The sequence below is a fragment of the Lipophrys pholis genome (assembly GCF_963383615.2).
Source record: "Lipophrys pholis genome assembly, chromosome: 15".
In the NCBI taxonomy this organism is placed as follows: domain Eukaryota; kingdom Metazoa; phylum Chordata; class Actinopteri; order Blenniiformes; family Blenniidae; genus Lipophrys; species Lipophrys pholis.
The window spans coordinates 27,488,661-27,510,854 of NC_137642.1; the positions used below are offsets into that span (position 1 = coordinate 27,488,661).

Below are 22,194 nucleotides of genomic sequence, written 5' to 3' on the forward strand. Positions count from 1 at the left end.
AAGTTGTAGTCCAACTATAATAATCACTCACCGAATTTTCCTGCTTTCATTGCTGAAATAATTTGTATTATGCATCTTCACAAAGACTGATTTAAGATATGGCATATTAATAAATGTATGAATTAAGAAACAGATTGATCTTTGGAGGTTGCTCTTGCTCTCTCATGCACGTGTAAACACCAATAACACGTCTTGTTTATTTTTGTGGGCCGAGTATTTTTAATTTTTTCTCACTATTTTAGGCACATGCATGAGTGCGTACAAACACACACACACACACACACACACACACACACACACACACACACACACACACACACACACACACACACACACACACATACACACACACACACATGCACAAACACACAGTCAGAGTGAAGCTGATCAACTTTATTTGTGTCTTTGTACAAAATCATCACAGCAACAAATGAATCATCGAAGCACAAACAAGCAGCTGATAAAGTCTCTGAAACAACATGGCGTCATGAACCTGGACTGTCCTTTATAACCGTACCTGAAGTCTACTGGGAGTCTACTGAGGGGTTCCTTCAGTAGACCCCCAGTAGGACTACAGTAGACCCTCAGTAGGACTTCAGCAGGATCCCTGGACTCCTAATTGTGGTATTGAATGTAATCTGGGGAACGTCTCTGGCAACCCGCTGGATTGGTGACAGGTTGGGTCCTTCCAGAGAGTCAAGGAGACCTGAAACACAAAATACAGCTTCATCACTACCGGTCCTGGACCAGGTCCCGGTCCTGGAGCTGCTGTGTCGTGCTGCGATCAGGAGTCTGAGCTGCTGCTGCTGCGGCTCGTTTGGTTTACGTGTCATCTGTTTTATTGGAAAATGAAAAAACCACAACAGGAAATGCTATAGGAGCACGCTAGTTGATGCTTCGACACATTTCAAGCTACGGACACGAAAAATGTGACATTTGTGTGGAAAAAAAAATCCTGAAGAATGAAAATACACAGTTTTTCTCTTGAAATGCATCAGTATTATGGAGAAATGTCTACTTTCAGGTCAAAGCAACAAAAAAAATGGTCTCTTATTAGTCCTTTGTTGTGTTTTTGGAATGATTTATGATCAGAAACATGTAATTCTTGATTTTTGATCACAAAGCTGATCACTAAACTATTTCATAACTTAATACACATCATTTATTGTTGGTTTCTTCACCCGGTAAAGCTTTACTTCTAGTTTCTTTAACAGAGATGAACTGTGGCTGAAAACTGTTTAAAAAACCAAGGATGTAAAATATATTCCAGTATATTGCAGGGTGAATTGTAAAAAATAAATAAAGAAAGGAGCGAGATGTGTAGGACGTCCCCCTGGAGGTTATTCTCAACTCCAAGAAGAAGATAAAGGAGCAGATCCCAGCAGATCCCAGCAGTTCCCCCGATGTCCGGGAGTCGCCCACCTGCTGGACGGGCCTCCCGTCTATCGCAGTGTTTGGATTGTGATTACAAACACTTAAGTTCTGTAACTTACAGAACGTACAGGATTTAGACTTCATTTTCGGATTCCTGAGAGAATTCTGCGATGGGATCAACTTTTAAAAGATCTAAAATGAGAAACTTGAGTTTTCACCCAGATGTCACGTCCATCCGACTGGATAGGAGGCTGACTGGTTCTCCCTCCAGGTCCGGTTGGATCGTCCCCCTCCAGGCCGTCCTCATTCTCCTCCTCAGGTTTTATGGGATTTCTCTCCGAACACATAAACGCCACAACGCCGAGGCTCCGTTCACGTCGACGTCTCCGACGTGTTTCTGTTGCGTGATCACGTATTTATTTGAATAAACGTCTCGTCATGGCCAGAGGCCTGTAGTACGACGCTGGAGTTTCTCTTATCGGGGTAACTTCAAGGATTAACTCTGGTTTTCCGTACGACGCTCGTTCACTTCTCACCAGGATAAATCACCGTGGTAACTTACGCTGAAAGTCTAACCTGCTCCGGAGCAGGATATGTTCTGGATAAGATCACAGTGAGTGTAAAGCTCCGCCTCCTGACCAATCAGATCTCTTGGAAAATGACCCGCCCATTCTTAAATGATGGTGATTAGTGCGAGGAGAGGAGAAATTTATTTAGAACGATCTTTTTTGACATAATAAAATAAATCCTGGTCTCTGAGGCTTTGAAGGATGTTTTAGTTCTGGACTTGTTCCAGGTCTGTTTATCTCCACGAGGGTTAATCTGGAATAATGAGGTTCATGATCACACCTGACAGAACTGCAGAACCATGAATTTATAGAACCAGAAAGACTCCTGTCGTCACGGCAACACAAAAAACTCACACAAGAGAAACTCAGGCTCAAAACAACTGGATGGAGAAGATAAAGGAAAAGAAGAGAAGTGAGGAAGCTCTGCCTGAAACGTTTCTGCTGGAATGAAGTGAAACCGAGCGATTAAAGTTCCGTCTGGTCATATCGCTGATCAGGATCCAAAGTGTCTGGAGATCCTGGATATGTTGATCCTGGTTCCTGGTCCAGGCCTCTGGTCTGAAGGTGTTGTACAGTGTGACGGCTCGACGGATTAGATTGTTTTAATCGTGATGCAGGAGTTCTTAGACTGGACGGTCCAACACGTGTACTTCTACATACTGCTGCAAGTATTTCTACAATCTGTACATGTATTGTCATGCTGTTGTTTCGTCACACTGCTGTGTTGTGTCGTTGTTGTTGTTGTTGTTGTTACCTTCCAGGATCTGGTGGTAGTTGAAGTGCAGGTAAAGCAGGAAGCTCATGTGCAGCGCAGTCAGAGTTCCACACAGGAGGAGACGGGGAGTCTGTCCGACGGTCCGAGACAGCAGGACGGCTACCTGAGACACACACACACACACCAACACACACAGGGTGAGTCCTGGCCCTCAGCTGACAGAGGGGCTGACGGGTAATCCGTGCTCACCATGCGCAGCGTGGACAGACCGCCCAGCAGCAGCCACAGCACGTAGAACAGGAAGTGGAAGTGGAGGTTGTAGGTGACCAGCAGCACCACGCAGTGTCCGAACAGACCGTAACCCTGGCAACACACACCACAATCAGATCAGTGTGTGTGTGTGTGTGTGTGTGTGTGTGTGTGTGTGTGTGCGTGCGTGTAGCACCAGAACTGACCAGCAGCGACAGCATCTGCAGCATGGTGATCTGAGCGTTCACCAGGTACGACAGGAAGTAAATGAAGGAGGAGACGCCGAGCCAGTAACCAAAACACGTCCCGATGGCTGTTCCCATCAGAGTACCCTCCCTCTGCAACACACACACACACACAGGAAGACAGAGACACACGGATAAAGATGCCGTCAGTGTGTGTGTGTGTGTGTGTGTGTGTGTGTGTGTGTGTGTGTGTGTGTGTGTGTGTGTGTTCTTACGATCACAGTTCCAGATGTTTTCATGCCGTGCAGCAGAATCGCCACCAAAGTGAAGACGAGCATCAGAGGACCGTACAGCTCCCCAGCTACTTTCTGCAAAAACAAACACTCAGAGGACTCTCCTGGACCTGGACCTGGACCTGGACCGGGACCGGGACCGGGACCGGGACCGGGACCTGGACCTGGACCTGGACCTGGACCAGGACCAGGACCAAGTCAGAGGTGTTACCTGAGGAAAGTTGATCATCCGCACAGGAATCATGGACTCCAAAAGTCTGGGGGGAAGAGGGGGAGGAGTCAATTTGTATCGATCACTGACAGGAACCAGGTAGTGGGCGGGGCCTACCTGCTGCGGACCTGCAGCGGCTCCACATCAAAGTACGGCCGCAAAATGTCGATGTTGGCGTAGAGACTGAACGCTTTGGAGGCCTGACGCTTCCCGGCCTGCCACACCTGAACACAGAGAGCCGAGTCACTGCAGTCCACATACAACCACAACAACCACAACAACCACAACAACAACAACAACAACAACAACAACAAGCTCTCACCTCGTCAGCCACCTGCCGGCCCAGCTGACCCTTTAAACCCTTCATGCCCAGAAACTCTCCGTCCTCCACGCCTTCGTCCTCGGCAGCGGCAGCGTCCCCGCTCCCCTCCTCCTCCTCCTCCGTCATCCTCTGGTGCATCTCGCCCACGTCCTCGAAGCTGGAGCCCGACGTGTCGTCCATGTTCTCCATGTCGATGACCGCAGAGCCGCCGCCCTGAAACACAGCGAGGACACACTGACATCCAGACGACAGGTTCTGACTCTGGCAGGTTCTGATTCTGTGTGGTAGGTTCGGACCCTGTGACGGTAGGTTCAGACCCTGTGACGGTAGGTTCTGACTCTGTAACGGTAGGTTCTGACTCTGTGACGGTAGGTTCTGGCCCTGTGACAGTAGGTTCTGGCTTTGTGACGGTAGGTTCTGACTCTGTGAGTACAGGTTCTGACTCTGTGACGGTAGGTTCTGACTCTGTGACGGTAGGTTCTGACTCTGTGACGGTAGGTTCTGGCCCTGTGACAGTAGGTTCTGGCTTTGTGACGGTAGGTTCTGACTCTGTGAGTACAGGTTCTGACTCTGTGACGGTAGGTTCTAACTTTGTGACGGTAGGTTCTGACTCTGTGAGTACAGGTTCTGACTCTGTGACGGTAGGTTCTAACTTTGTGACGGTAGGTTCTGACTCTGTGAGTACAGGTTCTGACTCTGTGACGGTAGGTTCTAACTTTGTGACGGTAGGTTCTGACTCTGTGAGTACAGGTTCTGACTCTGTGACGGTAGGTTCTAACTTTGTGACGGTAGGTTCTGACTCTGTGACGGTAGATTCTAACTTTGTGACGGTAGGTTCTGACTGTGAGTACAGGTTCTGACTCTGTGACGGTAGGTTCAGACTCAATGACGTCACCTCCGCACACCTGTTCGACACACGAGAGCGAGTGCTGACGTCAGAGCTCAGCCTGATGTGCTGCAGTAGTTCGTCCTCTGGTTACCTGGTGACCAGGTCACCTAGCAGCACATTTCAGAGCTAAAACGTTGCTAAGCATTGAAACAACGTGAGTCGGAAGCGGCGGGTCAGTTATGTGGTTAGTTAGCAGGCGAGCGGCTCACCTGGATGGGGTTATCGTCGAAGCTGCCCCATGGTTCCGTGTTCCGGCTCCCGGAGCCTGCAGACATGGTACCGGCTGACGGAGCTACTGAGCCCGGCTTCTGGGTGGCAGTGAGCGGGTTACCGTACTGGTTCGGGTCCGGGATCTGGCTCTTGGTCCGGATGTTTTGGTCCGACAGAGACTATTGAGAGCAGTGGCTCCGCCCTCTCTGTGACGTCAGAGCAGACTGACGTGGAGGATGACAAAGATACCGCGAGACTATTGTGTTCGCGTTTCCGACAAACATCTGAATTTCGTTTCAGTTGTTCTAAATACGACACAGTCTGGACCAGGACCAGAGAAGTAGAATCAAGTAGAACCAGGACCAGAGGAGTACAACCAACAGAACCAGATTCAGAGGCGGTTCACTTTGAACATCACGACAGATGTGCAAAAATCATTAAAACTAATCTCCTGCACCTAAACATAAAAGCTGTTATTAAGTGTTTCACGTCTCTGTAAGGTGAAATGATTTTAAATAAAAAGTTAAAAGCAAATAAAAATAAACAAAACAAATGCCAGCGGCCGCAGTGTCCGTTCCAAACCAGCAGGTGGCAGCCGGACCCAGCAGATCTCGCTGAGCTCGCGCGAAACCTCCGCAGCTGTACTCTTCACCTCACTGAACTCTCGCGATACTTCCGCAGCCTTCTGGCTGGGGTTTTCTTTACGTGACGTGACATTGAGCTAAAAGCAGCTGAGCTAACAGGACCCGCGGTACCGACGTTTACCGGCCAGCCATTTGGTACCGAGCGGGCTGTACCTTCAGTCCGGACCACTCAGGACATCGAAGAGTCGGTCCCAGCAGAGAAGTGTGAGTGAACCCTCTCCGTTAACGTCCTTTAGTTCGGTGTTAGCCTCCCTGCTAGCAGCGGTAAACTGGAACATTTTGTCAGTTTCTTCCTTCTAACGGAGAAGTTTACGTCATATTTCACAGGATTCAAACGTAATGGCCATATCAGGCTAAATAATTAAACACGCCGCAGGCCATGAAATCGCTTGTTTAATCATTATTGTTGTACGTGTGAAACCTCTTTACTGGATCGCGTCACTTTACTTAAGGGGACTTTCCTGCTCACGTTTTATATTTATCATTTTAATCACATGATAACTCGGCTACATGGAAACTCTCGCTTTCTGTTTCCCCGCCGCGGTTCCTGCCACCAAACCCCAGTCAGCTGAGTGTGTGACCTCTGGCCGGGGAGGAGGGGGGGGGGGGGGTCAGGCTGTCCAGACTCGGATAAACAGCTCTGACCTCTGACCTGCAGGGGGTGAAGTTAATGTTTGACGGCGTTATCAGCGCGAACTCGTCAAAATACCGAGCGCGTTTGTTTGTAACTGGCTGGACGTCACGAGGCGCTGTGTCCTCCACGGCCTCCCCGGTGCTCTGACCCAGCCCCTCCCCTATTCCCTCCCCCGCCACAGTGCCTACGTGCGGGCCGTGAGGCGTCGATGGCCGTTGTGTGAGCCTCGTTGTTTCCTGATGAACATAGAAGGAAAGCTCTGCGGTGTTTTTCCGTTTCTCAGGTACAAACATACCTTTACGCGCTCAGCCAGCACGTGACCTGCCGGTGAATCGGTCAGTGAGTTCAGCTTGTGTTCGGTAGAAGTTAAAGGAGCGGCTGGTTCTGCTTCTACAGTTGCTCTTGTTGTTGTGGTTTGTTGTTGTCACTCTTGTGGTTGTTGTTTGTTGTTGTCACTCTTGTGGTGGGTTATTGTTGTTGTGGTTTGTTGTTGTCACTCTTATTGTTGTGGTTTGTTGTTGTCACACTTGTGGTGGGTTATTGTTGTTGTCACTCTTGTTGTAGTGGTTTGTTGTTGTCACTCTTGTTGTAGTGGTTTGTTGTTGTCACTCTTGTTGTGGTTTGTTGTTGTGGTTTGTTGTTGTCACTCTTGTGGTTGTACTTGTCACTCTTGTTGTAGTGGTTTGTTGTTGTCACTCTTGTGGTGGGTTATTGTTGTTGTGGTGGTTTTTTGTTGTCATTCTTGTTGTAGTGGTTTGTTGACGTTATGGTCGGGCCTCCAGCTGAGTGTGTGTTAGCTGCTGATAAAGACGATGGCGCCTCACCCCGGGGCCTCACCCCGCTGCTCAGATGGTGGTTTATCTTGTACACACTGCTGCTGACGTGTGGTTGCCGGTTAGATTCCCGGGTGGTGGTGACCTGCAGAGTCTCTTCTGATCTCTGAGCGAAGTTCAACTGATATACAAGTAGCAGAACACACTGTGTGTGACGAACACACCGACACACATAGATGCACAGAGAGGGAGACACTGAGACATGGTTGATAACACTCCTCTTCAGAGGAAGAGAAACACCTGAGAAACAAGAAGTTAAAAATGTCATAATCACAGAGAAACTGCTTGCAGACCGGAATGCAAACGTGTACACCCACTGCACTCAAGAGTGGACACATCTTGTGACGCCCTGAGTCTTGACGCTCTGTGCCGTGTCGCCCTACAGGATGTGTACGGTGACCCAGTGCCAGCAGGCTCAGGAGGAGCTGGAAGATGCCATCGGCGGAGTGACGAAAGCAGAGCAGCAGCTCAGGGAGAATGCCCGGGAGGTGAGACCTTCATCACGTGCTCCTTCTGCTCCTCAGTTTGGACCCTGCAGGTCGTGTTTGTCCATTGTGGGTGTTTTGAGTGGGTGAGACAGGGTGAGACTGAGGGACACGGAGCTCAGAGAGACGACCTGCTAATAAGCAGGTTTTAACAGCGAGACAAAGAAGGGAATCAAACCACTGATCCTCTGATCTGTCTGCATCTCTTCATCACCATTGACTCACCGTCAGTCTTTGTGTGGCACACAGATCTGGGTTCACCAAGGTTACCATGGTGACCACAGGTGATTACAGTTAACCAGAGACAGGTGAGGTCAGCGGGGGTGGGAGGGCGTGGGGCGGGGTATAACTATATAACAGAGAGGAACACACCTCAGACAGACAGAGAGACTCGAGACATCAGCAGGTACGTTACAGTGTCTCTGTGTGTGTTACCGTGTGTGGGTGTGTGTTACAGTGTGTGTGTTAGTGTGTTTGTGTGTGTGTGTGTTACAGTGTGTCTCTGTGTGTGTTAGTGTGTCTGTGTGTGTGTGTGTTACAGTGTGTCTCTGTGTGTGTTAGTGTGTCTTTGTGTTACAGTGTCTGTGTGTGTGTTACAGTGTGTGTGTTAGTGTGTCTGTTTTAGCGTGTGTGTGTGTTACTGTGTATGTGTGTGTGTGTGTTAAGGCCCCTGCATACTCCCTTTTTTTTGAAACCATAAGAACAAGAAGAGAGTAACACTGTGACGTCAGCCAGCTGCCGTTAAAAAAAGTTTTTTCGGAGGATGTGAAGCGGCGCTTCAACTGCACAGCTTATTTCTCGCCTCCAATGTTTTCAGAAATACATTTATCTGAACTGTTTCAGTAATAAAAGAGAACGTTTGTGTTCGAGCCGCCATGTCGGTCCGGCTTCGAGTGATGCGTTCAGGTGCATCACGTAAGTCCTGCTACGGGGCTCATACAGTAGCGAGGTTACAAGCTAAACATGATTAAAATATGACTGATAGTCATTAGCGAGCTGGAACATGCATGCGCAGCACACGGCAGTGAAGAAGTTCCAGCAGAACAAAATTTCTTTGGCCAGAGGGAGCTGGACGAAGAAAATGGTGTATTTTTGTTCAGCAGGACCCCAGAGTGCCAAACCTTCTTCTTGTTCTTATGGAGGATGAATCGGCCTTTAAAGTGTGTCTGTGTTACAGTGTGTGTGTCTCCGGGTGTGTGACTGTCAGCTACAGTGTGTGTGTCTCTGGGTGTGTGACTGTCAGCTACAGTGTGTGTGTCTCTGGGTGTGTGACTGTCAGCTACAGTGTGTGTCTCTGGGTGTGTGACTGTCAGCTACAGTGTGTGTGTGTGTCTCTGGGTGTGTGACTGTCAGCTACAGTGTGTGTGTGTGTCTCTGGGTGTGTGACTGTCAGCTACAGTGTGTGTGTGTGTCTCTGGGTGTGTGACTGTCAGCTACAGTGTGTGTGTCTCTGGGTGTGTGACTGTCAGCTACAGTGTGTGTGTGTGTCTCTGGGTGTGTGACTGTCAGCTACAGTGTGTGTGTCTCTGGGTGTGTGACTGTCAGCTACAGTGTGTGTGTCTCTGGGTGTGTGACTGTCAGCTACAGTGTGTGTGTCTGTGTGTCCTCAGGTGCGCTCCGAGCTGCAGAGCTGTGTGAGTCGTCAACAGGAGGCGCTGCGCTGCAGAGAAGTTTGGCTGCTGGGTCAGATTGAGCTGCTGGAACAAGTGAAGACTGAAACTCTGCAGCAGCAGCTGCACCAGCTGCACCGGGTAACTATTAACCCTGTGGTTACTGACTGTTAACCAGCTGCACCGGGTAACTATAAACCAGGTGTTTACTCTGTGTGTTGCAGCTCAGAGGTCAGTTCGATGTGATCGTCCAACAACTTCAGAACAACAACAGCAACGACCTGAACAACCAGCTGACTGCCTGCATGGAGAAGTAATCTCACGCACACACACACACACACACACACACACACACACACACACACACACACACGACACTGATAGTGCGCTTGTTTTCTCCTCCTGTGCCTGCAGGTTGTCCTCTCTGAATCTGACACCCGAGGAAACTCCTGACATGAGTTTCAATGCCGACACTCGATCTCTGAGGCAGGCCATCACTTCATTTGGTCGCATCACCGCACAGGTAACACACACACACACAGTCACACACACACACAGTCACACTCAAAGTTACACACATAGTAAACAGTGACACACTCACAGGTAACACACGGTGACTAGCACAATAATACACACAGTAACACACACATGTCGGGTTTTTGTCCTCAGGTGTCAGAGGGCGTGGCTCCCAGTAGCCCCGCCCATCAGAGGGCCTCAGTGCAGAGTTGTCCAATGGGAGCTAAGAAGCAGGTGCGTGTGGTACATGACCTCATGTTTGTGAAATGACTGTGCTGACATCATGCTGAGTTCTCTGTGATTGGCTGTGCAGAAGATGCAGGGCGGAGCTCTCTCTGATTGGCTGTTGGAATCTCATCTGGGTCACAGCAGCGCCCCCAGTGGTTACCAGTCCAGCAAGAACCCCCAGGATTGGCTGCTGTCGTACAAGCAGAGCCAGGTGAGTACCGGGAGCTGCAGGTGCAGGTGGGCGGGTCCAGTGGACTGCTGCTGATGCAATTCTTTTTCAGACTTCCTGTCCCGTGCTGAACACAGTGGACTTCCTGCAGGCCTGGGGTCAGCTCAGGGACCTGGAGGCGTGGCTCCTGCAGGACCACGCCCCTGTGGACCGCCAGCGGGCAGACAGCAGCTGCAGCTCCTCCTTCTCCATCGAGAAGATTGACGAGTCGGAGTTTTGCCCGAGTCCCGAGGAAGAGGAGATGAGCGACTGGCTCATCACCCCGCCTACTGTTGCCATGGAGACCATGTCAGATGCTGAGCGGTGGCAGCGCGTGCTGAAGCCGTTCGAAGGTGGCTGGTCGTCCAACGAGTGGCTGCTGGAGTCGACCCCCCCAGCCGACTGCACCTCCTGCTGTCAGACCAGCCGGCCGCTGGAGATCGAGAACCTGGGCCAACTCAAGTGCTTGAAGAGCCCGCCCTCCTCTGGCCCCGCCTCCCCGGTCACAACACCGCCTCCTGTGACGGCGGCGTCCACGTTGGAGGCGTGGCTGCAGCAGGCAGTGCCGGTGCCACAGACCTGCAAGGCCAACGAGCTCTGCTCCTCCTACAGCGACTGCGTCTGCGAAGACAACTGTGGCCGCCAGGCGCTGAGCCGCTGGCTGCTGCAGCATGACGGCCGAGACAAGAACGGAGTGTCGCTCGCCAAGAATGCTCCACCCACAGCCAAGAACGCTCCACCTACCCTGTTCCACAAAGAGCAGGAGCAGAAGGTAGGAGACATGACCTGTGAGCCTCACAGCAGCCACAGTGGTTGGTTCCTCGGCTAAACGTGTTGCTCCTCCTCAGGTTCAGGCCATCCTGGAGGCCTGGCTCCACCCTGGCATCTCGTCCTCCAGGACCTCCTCTGTGTCTGCCTGGGTGGCGCCTGGAGAGGAGAAGGCCAGCAGGGAGGAGCACAGCTCCTTCACCTCCACCGCTTTGTCTCCTTTCCAGCACCCTCTGGACCCAAACCTCTGGGTGCATCCAGAAAAGCGTCCTGCTCCCGCCTCCGAAGGTCCTGCTGAGGAGGAGGACAAGTGGCTCCTGAAGAAGAGAAGCCAGGCTCAGGTAACCCGGCAGACTGCCGATAACTACTCAGCCTGTGCGGTGAAACTGGTTTACTGTGGAACTATGGTAACCATGGTAACTACCGTGTCCAGGAAACCAGGTTAACCAGGGTCTGTGTTTGTGTAGGAGCGTCTGGTGCTGCCATCCGTGTGTGACCTGTTCTCCTGTATGAAGGTGGGCGGAGACAAAGAAAGGTGGCTGCACAGGACTCCTGTACAGGTGGGACACACACACTCACACACTCACACACTCACACACTCACACACGGAGCTGCTGTTTCTCTGGTGGGACACACAATGACCAGAACATCTAGATGATGGACGTTTCTCTGGGTGTCTTTCTGGAAGTGTGCAGTCTTAGTACGGTAGCTTTGCAGGTTGAGAGGTTTGTTGTTGGTCTCTGGTTCTCCGTGGAAGGAGAGCCTCCTCCTGTTACACTGGAAGATCAAACTAAATCCAGAGTCCCACTACGAGTTGTTGATTTGATTCATTAGCTCCCGTTGTTCTTTGTTGCCTCGTTTTCAATGTAGGGAATGATTTCAGCTGGTGAGCCTCGTGTTTCAGGCTCCTGCTGATTGGAAGATATTTGCCTTTTCATGAGTTCCACTCAATCTAGTAGTAGAATTCATGAAAAATGTAGACGAATGGAGATGCCATCGTTTATCTCGACCAACTGAGCTAGCCGGGGTATCCAATCGCCTCTCCTGGACTAGTACGACCGCGGCGGGGGCGGAGTCGTCAGAGCTTTTTCCAGTTGTGTACAAGTAATCACCCCCGATATGAACATCCATTGGATATCAGCTCAAATAAATTAGATACTAGATATTTTATATATTTATTAATATAAAATGTGGATCATGCTTCACTGTCCGGTGTTTTGGTTTCACTGGTGCCCCTGTTAACTGGTGACTTCTGCCACCAGCTGTGAGCAGCAGCTGATGTTAAAATAAGACAAACAAATGCTACGATACTTTAATGGAAATGTGTTTAAACGGCGTTCTACAGGACACCTACTGGTTCTGCTCGGGTTTTTAACATCTGCTGTGAAAAGGAGACGCTGGAGGAAGCCGGTCACCAGTTAACAGGGGAACCAGTTTATCTGAAACACCGGTGATATCCGTGGCTGGGAGACCTCCTGATACTGGTAGCGTGTCACTGAACCCTCTGGTCGCCACCAGACAAAGAAACATCTGCAGCTCGTCGTGCTCCACCGGTTGATTTCTGAACACCCCTCTGGTTCTGGTCGGGTTTTAAAAAATGGCGGCTGAACAAAACACCTTCTGACTCGTCTGTGTTATGATGCGCTGGCCAATCATGGTACCAGGAAAGTACCTGGTCGCGGCAACTAACACGTAGTGGAAACGCTGTAAAAGCGAGTCCAGACGAGGAGGAACTAGTAGACAAGCTCCAGTAGATTGACGGAGGTCCAGGAGACTGGAGGACAGGACAGGATGGAGCTATGGTGTCCGATGCAGTGGCGCAGACAGGAACATGTTGAACCAGTCTGACAGGAGGTGTGACGTGACTCTGGTCATCTCATGAACTGATCCAAGTTTCAGCCCGATGTCACCTGACGTTGTTTGACCTGACCTCTGACCTCTGTTTCCTCCAGATGTGATGAACATAAACGCAGTGCGACATCATCACCGCTGCCTTCTCCATTTCCTGTGACATCACCTGCCTCTTCCAATCAGGATCCAGAACAGACGCATTCAGTCGGCGGGGGCGGGGTTAATTTTAGAGACAGAAAGCTTATATTTGACTGGCTTTTATTCTAACTAAGTTTTACTTTGATCCTTGTGTGAGTGGACTGCAGGGCCAGCCTCTGATTGGTCGGTCAGCCTGTGGTCATGTGACTGCTGATTGGCGCTTTCCATTGAAGCTGAGCCACTTTTCTTTTTTTTTTCTTTTTTCTTTTTGTTCTTTGCTTAATCATATAAAGCTGTGATTGTATGATTGTACTCATGAATAAAGATGCTGACATCACTGCGTGTGTGTGACATCATCACTGCTCCTCTGTGGGGGTGGGGGGGGGGGGGGTTCATTCAGGTTCAGGACACGTGTCTTTACGTCTCGTTGTCCAGCCTCATGACATCATGGCCCATTCTGGTTTTCAAATTGAATAACCGCCTTTATAATTTATATAATCATCACAATACTACTCAGGCAAAAAAAAGGTGTACACAATTATATCAGATACTTGAAGCTTTCAGATTAAAATATAAAACTCATGTAATACTTAATGATCTTGTAGAATACAGATAAATCTGAAACAATGAAGGTATCAGTCTTTATACCAAATTGGACTGACAAATCTTTTGACTAAATTATATTTTTAACTGAAATGGCCAGTTACAAAGATTTTCTTACAATCAAATTTAAAGAATTTAGCTATAAAAAATATTAAAACACTCAATTTTCAACTCTAAACACAATTAACATCCTGAGTAGAAAATGCAGTAATACATATATCAGAGAATGTCTTTAGTGGAAAATAACCCCACGAAGGAAATTTTGTGGAAATGACTTGCCACAAGGTGTGACTTACAAGAAAGGAACGTTGTGTAAAACTGAAAGTGAAAGTCATTTTGGGAAAATAACTTTTTCTGTGTAAAACACCACAAAGTCAACACTGACTGGAAGAACATTCCCTTTTTTTTAAATCAATGAAAACTATTAATCGATATTTTAAATACTCAATATCACCGAAGTCTGCCGACAATGATCTTATTTCTTGTCTGACTTTATATTTGTACACTGCAAACTTAAAATGTCATGACGTCGGGGGATTGTGGCCGCTAACGTCACGTGTGTCGTAAAACCTTTACAGCCGCGCGGATCATAGGCTTTCACGACGCCTCGCGACATTTGATGGCAGCGTTTGCAGACTTATTTCATCGACCGATCAGAAAGAGGCTGCGCAGTGGCTCAGCCAATCACAGGCCAGATAAAGGTCCGGGAGCCGCGTCACGTTGCCGCTTCTGTGCCGCAGCGTCTGCCGCTCCGCCGCACCACCGCCCCGCCGCTCTGCCGCTCTGCCGCCCCGCCGCTCCACCGCCTCGCCGCTCCTCCCACAGCAGCGCCGCGCTCCGGTTGGATGTGACTGAGGTGCGGCGCAGACAGAACCGAACCGGGACTACCGGCGCTGAACTGGGACCAGCGACTCCGCTGCAGCGTGACCCGTAAGTATCCGTGTTTGTCTTCAGCTCCGAGATTTGACGGTACTAACCGGGACGCGGAGCGAGTGGGCGCCGCGCCGTGTTGACGTCCGGATGAACACCGACATCCAGCCGGAAGAGACAGCGGGAGGCCGAGCCGCGTTCCCCGGCCTCAGGGCCGCCGCAGCCCCGCTAATAACCCCCCCCCCCCACACACACACACACACACACCTACCCGGAGCCGGAGGAGGACGGAGCGGCTCCACCTTCTTGGTCCTCCTCTTTACGTGTCTTCGACCTTCTTTTTTATCTGTCTCCTTCTTCTTTCTCTCCCTCTTTTTCATCCCTCTTCATCCTCCCCATCCTCCTCCTCCTTCTTCCCTATTCTCCTCTTCCTCCTTCTCTCCCTACCTTATTTCTCTTTTCCTCCTTCTCCTCTTCCACCACCCTTCTTGCTCCTCTCCTCCTGTTTCCTCTTCTTCCTTCCTTCTCTTCCTCCTTCCTTCTCTTCCTCCTCCTGCTTCCCCAGAAGAGAAAAGATTGAAAAAAGAAACTGTTTAAATGCAGAATGTGGAGTTCGAATGACAAAATGCAGAAACATGCAAGCGACTCGAGTTCACTGCTGTTCTCCAGGTAGCAGGAGGAGAACCGGAGAACCATCACACTTCCCGTCTGATGTCACACTTCCCGTCTGATGTCACACTTCCTGTCTGATGTCACACTTCCTGTCTGATGTCACACTTCCCGTCTGACGTCACACTTCCTGTCTGACGTCACACTCTGGCCTTTTCTCAGTTCCAAGTATAAAAGTCTGTACTTGGAAGTATGGACGTTCGGAATCTCTACCCCAATTGCATTATGGGTGATTTGACTTCCCAAGTCCGGCCTTGATGCATATGTCATGCGTCCTTGCGAGACGCGTACTTTCAATTGGATCAGCACTTGGTCTCCGACCAATGACGAATATGCAAGAAGACAAGTACGACAAGTACGCATATTGATGAAATGGCCACTGTCTGACATCACACATCTGGTCTGACATCACACATCTGGTCTGACATCACACTTCCTGTGTAAAGTTTAAACAACGAACGACTCGTACCATATAAACATTATGGTAAAGTTCTGGATCTGGATCGATCTTCTACGTCTCTTATGCTGTTCAGGACAGGTGCTGGAGCAGATCCAGGATACACCTGGATAGGTAACCCCTCTATCCCAGGGACCGGTAGACACACTCACATTCTCACTGACAGTCACCAGTTATTAACATTAACATCACAGCCTTTTTGGACTCTTGGAGGAATCTCTCTCTCTCTCTCTCTCTCTCTCTCTCTCTCTCTCTCTCTCTCTCTCTCTCTCTCTCTCTCTCTCTCTCTCTCTCTCTCTCTCTCTCTCTCTCTCTCTCTCTCTCTCTCTCTCTCTCTCTCTCTCTCTCTCTCTCTCTCTCTCTCTCTCTCTCTCTCTCTCTCTCTCTCGAGCAGTATATAAGTATTTGAACCCAGAACTGTCCCGTAGTGAGCTGAGAGCACTAACCGCTGCTGCACCGCCCAGAGCCGCACTCTGCTTGAGCTTTTATTTTTTCCTCTTCCGGGGCTCTCTTATTATGAAGGTCCGCGCGGTGCTTCCGATCTTTGCAGCCATTTAATCCTTTTTCCCAGCATGCTCTTTGTCCGTCCACTTCCTGTTTATTGTCACGGTTCTCCCGGTGGATCTGTCGGTACCTCCGACCCGGTACCTCCGCCCCGGTACCGCCGTCCCGCCGGGTTACCACTCTGAGTCCGGGCCGCTCCGCCCGGTACCCTCCGTAAGTACCGGGAGGCTTTTCTTACTGTGACCGTCTCGGGCCGCGCTTCCTCCGGCGGGACCGCGGTCCGGTCCGGGCTCGGTCTGTGGCGGGCCCGAACCGGACCGAGCCCGGACTTCGGGGACGGAGTCGGAATGTCCCCGGAGGGAGGTGGCGCTGCTCTGACAGTGAAACCGCTCCGATCAGCGGCCGGCACCGTGCCACAGATCGAACTCCCCCAGGCAGAGGCTCCCTGTGACACACGTCAAACTCCCCCGCGGGGGAGCGCTCGATCTGTGGCCCGGCGCCGCCCGCTCGGCTCCGGTCTGGCGGTTTATTAAGGCGCGAGACCGGCAGAGGTCACGTGACCGATCGAGGCTCAAGGGCTGTGGGGCAGGAGGTCAGAGGTAACGTGACACTCTGCCCTCTGCAGTGAAGTGGTGACGTCACGTGACGGTGAACCTGTCCTGTAGAGCAACGGGGGTACTCTCTGAGTACTCTGAGTACTGATGATAAGAGGAGGAAACCTGAAAGACGTATTGAGAACTAAAAAGTCTCTTATGCAGCCATCCAGATGACTTAACAGTGGAAAGTTGACTTTTAGTTTATTGGAGAACCTAAAGAACCTCCACTGTTCCACTCAGATGTTCACAGATGTTTGTTTACAGAAAGCAGCAGACCGTCGCCAAACGTTGACACACGAATCGACTCATATTCCACATCCAGATCAACTGCCTTTATTCATTCGTTTAGTTTGGTGATCACGTGATTTTTATTTCACAATTTGAACGAACAATATATTGCGAAATTAAAGATTTTCTATTAGAACTCTTATTTTGATGCGGATCTCCACCAACATTTACTGGATCCTGCCTCTGATCAAGATGCTCATGAAGATCAGCTAATACATGGTGGACATGATGTTATTTCAGGTCTAGTGACGCCACTGAATGCCAAAGTAAAGTGGAAAGCACAATTCTTTATCCACAACATTATGAAAACCATAAGTCTGTTCTACCACTGATCCCATGAAAAGGTTGAGTACAAAATATTATTCAATTAAATATAAAAGTCAATATCGAGACACAAACCGGGGCCTTCTGTTTCATGAATGCAATTCTTCTTGCTACGCCACATAGATTCTACCGCTACAATTCTACTGCTGCACCACCAGGAACACATGTTCTACCGCTACGCACCATAGATTCTACCGCTACAATTCTACTGCTGCACCACCAGGAACACATGTTCTACCGCTACGCACCATAGATTCTACCGCTACAATTCTACTGCTACACCAGCAGGAACACATATTCTACCGCTACGCACCATAGATTCTACCGCTACAATTCTACTGCTGCACCACCAGGAACACATGTTCTACCGCTACGCACCAAAGATTCTACCGCTACAATAATACTGCCACACCAGAAACACATATTCTACCGCTACGCACCAAAGATTCTACCGCTACAATTCTACTGCTACACCAGCAGGAACACATATTCTACCGCTACGCACCATAGATTCTACCGCTACAATTCTACTGCTGCACCACCAGGAACACATATTCTACCGCTACGCTCCATAGATTCTACCGCTACAATTCTACTGCCTCACCAGCAGGAACACATATTCTACCGCTACGCACCATAGATTCTACCGCTACAATTCTACTGCTGCACCACCAGGAACACATATTCTACCGCTACGCACCATAGATTCTACCGCTACAATTCTACTGCCTCACCAGCAGGAACACATATTCTACCGCTACGCCACATGGATTCTACTGCTACAATTCTACCACTGCACCACCAGGACCACAGGTTCTACCGCTGTGCCACATAGCTTTCCATCTTCCTCCGTTGCTCAGTGACTCAGTATTTTTTGTCGTCTCCACAGTGGTTATAATCTGAGCTGCTCTGACCTCCATCAGGATGATCCTCCTGATCAGGAGGAGTGAGGAAGAGGAGGATCAGCAGGAGGAGGAGTGACCTCCAGATCCTCCTCACTTCTCCTGTCATCTAATAACGACAACAATGGCGGACTACGTGTAGCAGGTGGCGCTGCAGAAGCTACTGTACTACATGCCATGAGGCCTCATATCGAGTCGTGTTCATAGTCAAAAGATGGTTTAGGATCGTGTGGGCGGGGCCACAGACTGATGGAGTGTTTTAATATATCACACACACACACACACACACACACACACACACACACACACACACACACACACACACACACCTCTTTCTACAGTCGAGCTAAAAAGTTCCCTCTTCTCTTTTCGTCCCCCCCCCCCCCCATCCCCGCTCAGGCCTCGCCCACTCTGTGCTGTCTGTCCTCGTCCCCCCGTCCTGCTGTGGTGGTCAGGATGGAGGACTCGGAGGCGGAGCTGACGGTGTCGGAGTCGGACGCTCTGGGAGCAGACTTCATCACCGTGGAGTTGGACACGCAGCCCATCGAGTACGTGGTAAAGTGGGCTGAGGTGGGATCCAAGTTCACCATCTCGTGTGTGAAGAGGGACTCGGACGAGGCGTCGGACCTGACGGTGGACCACCTGAAGATGGAGACGGACGAGGCCTTCTTCGCACCGTACGAGGAGGTGTACCCGTGCGAGGTGACGGAGCAGAGCGTGGAGATAAAGATGGACTCTGACGAGGAGGACTCTGACGGCGAGGAGGAGCAGGAGGTTCTGGTCGAAGCGGGGAGCAGCCACCTGGACCCCGACTCGGACCAGGCAGACTACGAGCCGGAAGAGCGGCAGTACCGCTGCGGCTACTGCGGGAAGTGCTACAGCCACGCCTCCAGCCTGTACCGCCACCAGCAGACACACACCGGCAAGGGTGCGGCGCCTCCCACCAAGAGGGCGTTGGAGGCCGCCCCCCAGGACGCGCGCTACACCTGCCCCCACTGCGGCATGAGCTTCAAAGGCAGCAGGTGAGTCGGTGGGGGGGCGGGAACGGGACATCAGCTGCTGGTGGCAAAAGTCACCAATTAACAGGGATACCAGTGAAACCGGAACACCGGACAGTGAAGCACCATAGTAATGATCCACGTTTTGTAATATTATGAATAAACATATAAAAATATCTACTATTTAATTTATTATTTGTGCTGATACCCAATGGATTTTCGCTCCGCGTCATATCGGGGTGATGACTTGTGCACCACAGGGAAAGGCGCCGATGACTCGGTGGAACCATATTGCAATGGAAAACGACCGAGGCTGAGTCGAGTAGAAGTGAGGCGGGCCGAGGCGTTACTAGTGGAAAAGCACCATTAGAGACACATGACCTCTGACCTCACGGCGGTCTGTAGCATTCCAAAGAAAACTACACATGAACACCAGGAGGAGCGGCGGAGCCCAAACTCTTCAACCACACAGGAGCTCTATTAGCACTGTTAGCGCAGTTAGCGGTGTTAGCTCAGTTAGCGGTGTTAGCGTGGGACTCGGGAGGTGCAGTGTGCTGCTCGTGCTGATTGGCTGTCTGTTTTCCTGGCAGGATGCTGGGCAGTCACCTGCGGCTGCACGGGAAGCGGCGGATCCACCCCTGCAACATCTGTGGGAAGGAGTTCAACCACAGCTCTAGTCTGTCGCGCCACCGCCTGATCCACAAGAAGGGCAAAGGCCTCCCCAAGGACGCCGCCTTCGTCCCCACCATGGCCGCCCTGCGCCACACCCTGAAGGGCGGCGGCAAGAACAAGAAGGCCAAGAGGAAGCCGCCGCCGCCGCCAATGCCACAGCACATGGCCCCCGCCGCCATCATCCACAGCCAGGGCGGCGACAAGTTCTACGCCTGCCCGCAGTGTGACATGAGCTTCAGGACGTCCACGCAGCTGTCCAAGCATCAGGTGACCCACGTCAAGGAGCTGCTGGACAACTACACGCCCGGCAAGGAGAACCTGGCCGAGACCTCGTCCGACCTCAAGATCCGCCTCAAACTCTGCTCCCGCGACAAGCCCAACTTCTACACGCTGTGCAAGAAGAACCGCCGCCGTCGAGGCGGCCGCGCCGCCAAACGAGGCTCCACCACCTCCGAGGAGGAGGAGGATGAGAGCGGAGGCGTCGGGGCCGCCGTAGACGTCGGCGGCTACTGCTGCAGCCAGTGCGGAAAGCGTTTCAGCCACTCCTCCAGCCTGGCGCGACACCAGCAGACCCACCGGGCGGACGGCGGCGGCGTGCGGGGAAAACTTCCACAGCACGCCAAGACTGGCGTCCCCGCCGCCAAGAACAAGACGTACACATGCACCGCTTGTAACAAAACCTTCATGCACTCGTCGAGCTTCTCCCGCCACAAGAAGGCCCACCTGGAGGAGGAGCAGCGCGCCCGCATGGCCGCAGCCAAGTGCATCAAGGGCCCCCTGCTGGACGAGACCGCACCGCTGGAGTCCGACTCGGAGTGACGGCGCTCGCCACCCCCTCTCTGGGCCAGGTTCTTGGTCCTGAATCAGCTCAGACTGCTTCTGGACCAGTTCTGGAAAGTTCTGATGTGTTCTGGATAAGTTGGACGGGTTCTGAGCGGCCAGCATCAGTTTAGGAAACAGGAAGGGGTTGACTCCTGTCTGGTGTAGATAGCAGAGGGACTTCCTTAATATGGTCCGTATGGTGGAACTCTCCCTGTGCGGTCGTGTCCATATATGGTCATGAGTGACCGTTAGATCATCGCACCTATAGGATTAAATCTAAAGTGTTTCCACCCGCTCCTGGCCCCGCCCCTGGCCCCGACCCCCACTGTATGTTCACCTTCACTCTGCCCTTTCACAGTCCATTTCCCATCAGCCACCTGGGCACACAGCATCGTGGGAAATGGGAGTTCGGATTGAGGCATGAATGCAGTGCTGCAATTGGACAGCAGCCGCTCGTTCTGATTGGACAGTTTGAATTTATTTATAAAATAAAACAAAGTAAGCAGAACCAATCGGGAGCCAATCAGCTTCCATCATTGTGGTCTGCATGTGGAATGATTCTTCTGATTGACTGCTGCAGTGTGACCTCTCCTTCAGGCCCCGCCCACATCCTCCCTGTCTGTTTATGATTGGCTGTGGTTGTTTTATTGGCACTTTGTCCCCCCCCCCCCCCCCCCCCCCCCAGTAGACCCCCCCACACACACTGCTCCTTTGGTTCTTTCAGTGTGAAGTGGACCTTAATTTAATGGTGGATTATTTATTTAACCCCTCCCCCGTTAGTTTGCAGTCGTTCAGGTGCGTGTTGTTGGCTGTGTTGCGGGAGTGGGCGGGGCCACTTGCAGGTAGAAGGTTGTTGGTCATTGTATTGTGTTCTAGAAAAAAAATAAACCCACTGACATGTTCTGTCTGTTTTGTAATAAATCCTTTAAAACTAGTTTGAGTCTGTTTCTTCTCCACTCTTCATCCTCATCGTCATCCTCATAAGTAAACCGAGCAATATGCAAACAGCTCAGTTCTGAAGTCAACTTTATTGATAATTTATAACAAACAAACATGGCAACAACACAAATGTAAAAACAAACATTTAAACATGTTACAAACACTTTGACACTAGAACCTGAACTTTAAATCATCTGCGTGCTTGGAGGTTTCTTATTGGTCCAGCTGCTGTGATCTCATTGGTCCAGCTGCTGGACGCTGTGATCTCACTAAGCAGTCATTTTGTTATTTCCTAGTTTTGAGGTAGGTGGAGCCTCCAGCTGTCCATCAGAAGAAATGCTGCTCTCGATTGGCTCTCCGGGACCGGAACCTCATCTCGGACAGTTTCGAATTGATACAGGAGCCGATGACGCCTTTCTTGGCGAGAGGAAACCGAGCCAATATGGCGTCTGCGGGGGAGAGAGGAGGCGATTCAGAGGGGGTGGGGCTTTAAAGGAGGCGTGTCACGATCGTTGTGGACTTACTAAAGATGGCATTGGTCTTGTGCGGGTCGAGCGCGTTGCGTTGCTGTTGGAAGGCGGGCCGGCGGCTCCGACCCCCCCGCAGGTTACTGTTCAT

The 22,194-nt window shown here is 50.9% G+C and overlaps 4 protein-coding genes across 11 annotated transcripts in view; 2 read left to right on the top strand and 2 right to left on the bottom strand.

The window, feature by feature from the left end:
* Window positions 1-373: 373 nt before the first annotated feature.
* Window positions 374-14,928, bottom strand: yipf3 (Yip1 domain family, member 3). The gene is made up of 10 exons (XM_080481918.1): window positions 14,677-14,928; window positions 5,017-5,241; window positions 3,919-4,131; window positions 3,714-3,820; window positions 3,597-3,642; window positions 3,368-3,460; window positions 3,114-3,245; window positions 2,908-3,021; window positions 2,698-2,821; window positions 374-706 (listed from the first exon to the last, which is right to left on the bottom strand). The coding sequence occupies exons 2-10, from the start codon at window positions 5,080-5,082 to the stop codon at window positions 585-587; spliced, it is 1,017 nt and encodes a 338-aa protein (XP_080338044.1). The 5' UTR covers window positions 5,083-5,241; window positions 14,677-14,928; the 3' UTR covers window positions 374-584.
* Window positions 5,695-13,269, top strand: ncoa4 (nuclear receptor coactivator 4). 7 transcript variants are annotated; one of them, XM_080481901.1, is made up of 11 exons: window positions 5,695-5,865; window positions 7,514-7,616; window positions 9,224-9,364; window positions 9,448-9,536; window positions 9,638-9,746; window positions 9,893-9,973; window positions 10,053-10,178; window positions 10,249-10,947; window positions 11,024-11,284; window positions 11,411-11,503; window positions 12,896-13,269. In XM_080481901.1, exons 2-11 carry the CDS (start codon window positions 7,515-7,517, stop codon window positions 12,899-12,901), a joined length of 1,707 nt encoding a protein of 568 aa, XP_080338027.1. In that variant the 5' UTR covers window positions 5,695-5,865; window position 7,514; the 3' UTR covers window positions 12,902-13,269. The 7 variants fall into 7 exon arrangements, with proteins under 7 accessions (XP_080338027.1, XP_080338029.1, XP_080338025.1 ...); XM_080481903.1 differs by having other exon boundaries at window positions 5,703-5,865; window positions 10,288-10,947; XM_080481899.1 differs by lacking the exon at window positions 5,695-5,865 and adding an exon at window positions 6,199-6,578.
* On the top strand, window positions 14,350-21,498 carry LOC308120948 (uncharacterized protein). Of its 2 annotated transcripts, none has more exons than XM_080481909.1 (3): window positions 14,350-14,465; window positions 18,545-19,167; window positions 19,734-21,498. In XM_080481909.1, exons 2-3 carry the CDS (start codon window positions 18,602-18,604, stop codon window positions 20,632-20,634), a joined length of 1,467 nt encoding a protein of 488 aa, XP_080338035.1. In that variant the 5' UTR covers window positions 14,350-14,465; window positions 18,545-18,601; the 3' UTR covers window positions 20,635-21,498. The 2 variants fall into 2 exon arrangements, with proteins under 2 accessions (XP_080338035.1, XP_080338036.1); XM_080481910.1 differs by lacking the exon at window positions 14,350-14,465 and adding an exon at window positions 16,062-16,248.
* Window positions 21,499-21,647: 149 nt separating this feature from the next.
* LOC308120955 (uncharacterized protein) overlaps window positions 21,648-22,194 on the bottom strand; it is a 2,252-nt gene continuing 1,705 nt past the window's right edge. Inside the window, exons 4-5 of the mRNA XM_080481919.1 lie at window positions 22,101-22,194; window positions 21,648-22,025 (exon numbers count right to left, since the gene is read on the bottom strand). The exon at window positions 22,101-22,194 is cut by the window's right edge and continues 135 nt beyond it. Coding sequence (XP_080338045.1) covers window positions 21,904-22,025; window positions 22,101-22,194 — 216 coding nt within the window. The 3' untranslated portion in view covers window positions 21,648-21,903. The remainder of the gene's footprint in view (window positions 22,026-22,100) is intronic.